At 42.0% G+C, this 3,911-nt stretch overlaps 1 protein-coding gene across 1 annotated transcript in view; it reads right to left on the bottom strand.

Moving 5' to 3' along the window:
* Positions 1-522: 522 nt before the first annotated feature.
* Positions 523-3,911, bottom strand: part of LOC102842829 (zinc finger protein 791-like) — a 10,545-nt gene continuing 7,156 nt past the window's right edge. Inside the window, exons 3-5 of the mRNA XM_006875173.1 lie at positions 3,027-3,142; positions 2,003-2,960; positions 523-620 (exon numbers count right to left, since the gene is read on the bottom strand). Of these exons, the coding sequence (XP_006875235.1) occupies positions 523-620; positions 2,003-2,960; positions 3,027-3,142 (1,172 nt within the window). The remainder of the gene's footprint in view (positions 621-2,002; positions 2,961-3,026; positions 3,143-3,911) is intronic.

Raw genomic sequence — 3,911 nt, 5'->3', positions numbered from 1 at the left:
AAATATGTTGATGAGACTTTGTGGTAAAGAATTTGTACATGAAAGAATCAAAATGGTATTATGATACTTATGAAGTCATGTGCTACAACTAAATGGTTAACTTGACTTACAGTCAGTTTGTCTGCATGTGAGGTATCATAAGGGACCTGAAGAATTCCCTCATATTTTACATTCATAGAATCAATCCACAATGTAGTATATTTCACAGATTTTCTAAGAATTCCAAGATTTTCACATTCCTTACATGTGCATATTTTTCAGAAGTATGATTTCTCACTTATTTACTATAGGTAATTACTTTAAGCTTTCCCATATACACAAATCTTCACATCTTGGAAAGTACAAGTAAAAAGCGGCAATTTTCCCATATCACATTTCTTACTCTGCATGGTTTCTCTCCCATGTGTTTTCTTTCAGGTGTTTTAAAATATGAGGGATTACCAAAAGCCTTCCAAAATATATGCTATTTCTTCTCAATGCACATTCTCCTCAAAAGGCTAAGAGAGAACTAAAGTGTCTCCCTCATTCCTTACATACATTAGGCCTTCCTCCACTGTGAGTTCTTACATGTTTACTTATGAGTGAGGAAAAACTAAAGGCTTTCCCACATTCATACATACCTAAGACTTCTCTCCATGGTGAAGTACCCGATGGCTGTTAGTGAGGTATGAAAGTTAAGGCTTTCTGACATTTATCCTTAGAAGGTCTCTCTACACTGTAAACTCTTCTATGGCTAGTGGGGGATGAGGACCAGCTAAGGGCTTTCTCACTTTCTTTACTATTCATAAGCTTTCTGTAAAAATAGCATGGTTTCAGAAGCCATCTTCTGACTTCAGGGGGAGGAGAGATTCGCCATCACCAGCAAGCCAAAGCTGATTCCTATAGGGCAGAGGTCAAATATACCTCCACCCTTCAACCTTTTTACCAATTCTGACACCAGCTGTACCTCCCACTGCACTCTACTTCCTTGCTAGCTTTGATAATTTATGGCAGTGGCCATAAAGAACTCACAGACCATACTCATGATTAATGGGGTTTATTAAGGAAGTAGCAGGTTACAAATCAGGATCAGAGTCAACATGGAGATAACAGAAAGAGCTTGGCATACAGTTCTTTGATCAGTACAGCTTCTTCTCAGACTCCTGTCACTGGGCCTTAGTTAGGGCTTTACTGCTACAGGGCCCTGCCTGGGTCTGGCCTTTGCTACCAGTCACTGCCTTACTTAACAACGCTTAAGAACATGGAGGCACACCACCCATCAGGAAGCCTCTGGCCCAAAGGTGCACAGCACTATGGGTTGGCAAGCCTAGGTCTATCAACAAGTACTCAGAGATACCTCACTCAGCCAGTGACCTTCCTGCCTGAACCTGCTCAGCTCTCTCATTCTGTTGTTAGGCAAGTCCACTGTGACTGTGTGGCTCTGTGAGCCAGGAAGCGCACCACGCCATCCTGCACTTGTCTCCTAGTTCTGTGGCCTCCTGTTTCTCTGCTATGCTTGCTGACACATTTTACTGTAGTATGCTGCTCCTCCTGCAGTATTAGCTCTGGCTCCTGGGTCTAGGCGGTCCTTAGTACAGGGACCCCAGGGCTAGAGGGCATGCTCTGCTACTGGTCTCCCTTCTTGATATTAGTGAGGTCCCTTAACCCTCTCTGGGATTGGCTTTTTAAACCTAGTGCGATGGCCAAAATGACCAACCCCCAGCAACAGTTCCACACTTATTTGCATGTTGTTGTTACTGTTGTTGTTGAGTGCCACTGAGTCACAGCTCACAGTGACCCTGAATAGGGTTTCTGAGGCTTTATATCTTCACAAGAGCAGAAAACCTCATCTTTCTCCCACGGAGTGGCTGGTGGACTTGAACTATGGACTTTGTGGTTCACAGTCCAGTGTTTACTGTATGACATCACCGTGCTCCCATATTTATTTGCATAGTCCCATGTAATCATTTTGTGGGAGTCACAAGACCATGACTAGAAGGAGCACATGCTAGTAATTCACTGCTATGTAGGTTATCGCCTCTGTGAGATCTAATATGGTCACTGAGATGTGAGAACAGACTAAAGGCTTTCCCACCTTCTTTGTGTTCATAAGGCTTCACTCCACTGTGAACTTTTATATGTCTAGTGAGTTGTGCAAACTGCTTAAAGGCTTTCCCACACTCTTTACATCCATAAGGTCTTTCTTCACTGTGTGTTTTTACATGTGTCCTAAGGTGTGAGGACCGACTAAAGGCTTTCCCACATTCCTTACATTCATAAGGTCTCTCCCCACTGTGGGATCTTATATGTATAGTGAGAGATGAGGAAAAACTAAAGGCTTTCCCACATTCCTTACATTCATACGGCTTCTCTCCACTGTGAGTTCGTGTATGTGTAGTGAGGGAGGAAGAACAAATAAAGGCTTTCCCACATTCCTTACACTCATAAGGCCTCTCTCCACTGTGAGATCTTATATGTGTAGTGAGGGCTGATGAATGAGTAAAGGCTTTCCCACATTCCTTACATTCATACGGCTTCTCTCCACTGTGAGTTCGTATATGTGTAGTGAGGGATGAAGAACTACCAAAGGCTTTCCCACACTCCTTACATTCATATGGCTTCTCTCCACTGTGAGTTCTTAAATGTCTAGTAAGGTGTGAAGACAGACTAAAGGCTTTCCCACATTCCTTACATGCATAGGCCCTCTCTCCACTGTGACTTCTTACATGTCTAGTGAGGTTTGAGGAACGACTAAAGGTTTTCCCACATTCCTTACATTCATAAGGCCTCTCTCCGCTGTGAGTTCGTATATGTGTAGCAAGGATTGAGGAACGACTAAAGGCTTTCCCACATTTCTTACATTTAAAAAGCCTCTCCCCACTGTGAGTTCGTATATGTCTAGTGAGGCTTGAGAAATAACTAAAGGCTTTTCCACATTCCTTACATTCATAAGGTCTTTCTCCACTGTGAGTTCTTACATGCTTAGTGAGGGTTAGAAAACAGCTACAAGGTTTCCCATAAACCTTGCATTTACATTTCTCTCTCACAGGAGGTTTTAGGTAAGAAGGACAAATGCAGTTTTCTCCACATTCTGTACAATGATGAGATTTGTAACCAGTGTGAGATCTGATGTGATGCTTGAATGATGACTGATCCACAAATGCTTTTCCACACTCAAAGCAATCAAAAGAATTTACTCTAGCAGCTGTTCTTTTGAGCTTAGTAAGATTTCCAATCCAGCTGAAAGTTTTTCCAAACTGATTACCTTCATCATCTTTATTTACTTTACCATACTCACTTTCACAAAGGCTCTTGACCGTATATATTCTGTAAAAAATAGGAAGCGTGTTAGTTGAAATTTAATACCATTTTACAATTACCACATTTAAGTTTAAAGTGACAGTTTCCACTTAAAACCAAATGGCCACCACTCGTCTGTCAGTTTGTCGTACTGTGGTGACTTATGAGTTGTTGTGATTCTGAAAGTTATGCCACAGGTATTTTTAAATACCAGCAGGGTCACCCATGGTGGACAGGTTTCAGCTGAGCTTCCAGATAAAGACAGACTAGGAAGAAAGAGTGACAAACTACTTCCGAATATTTAGTCAAGAAAACCTTATGACTAGCAGAGAAACACTGTCAGATATAGTGAGGCAAAATGAGCCCCTAAAGGTTGGAAGGCACTCAAAATGCGACTGGGGAAGAGCTGTATCTTCAAAGTAGAGTTGACCATGACGACGCGAATGGAGTAAAGCTCGTGGGAGAAAAGCCCACGGGACCTTCATTTGCTGATGGGGCACAACTCAAAACGAAGAGAAACAGCTGTAAACATCCATTGACATTCGGAACATGGAATGTACTAAGTATGAATCTGGGAAAATTGGAAGTTGTCAAAAATGAAATGGAATGCATAAACATCGATATCTTAGGCA

The sequence above is a fragment of the Chrysochloris asiatica genome, unplaced genomic scaffold (genome assembly GCF_000296735.1).
Source record: "Chrysochloris asiatica unplaced genomic scaffold, ChrAsi1.0 scaffold00312, whole genome shotgun sequence".
Lineage (NCBI taxonomy): Eukaryota > Metazoa > Chordata > Mammalia > Afrosoricida > Chrysochloridae > Chrysochloris > Chrysochloris asiatica.
The sequence above is the reverse complement of the archived record's forward strand: the minus strand, read 5'-3'. Positions and strand labels throughout refer to the sequence as shown.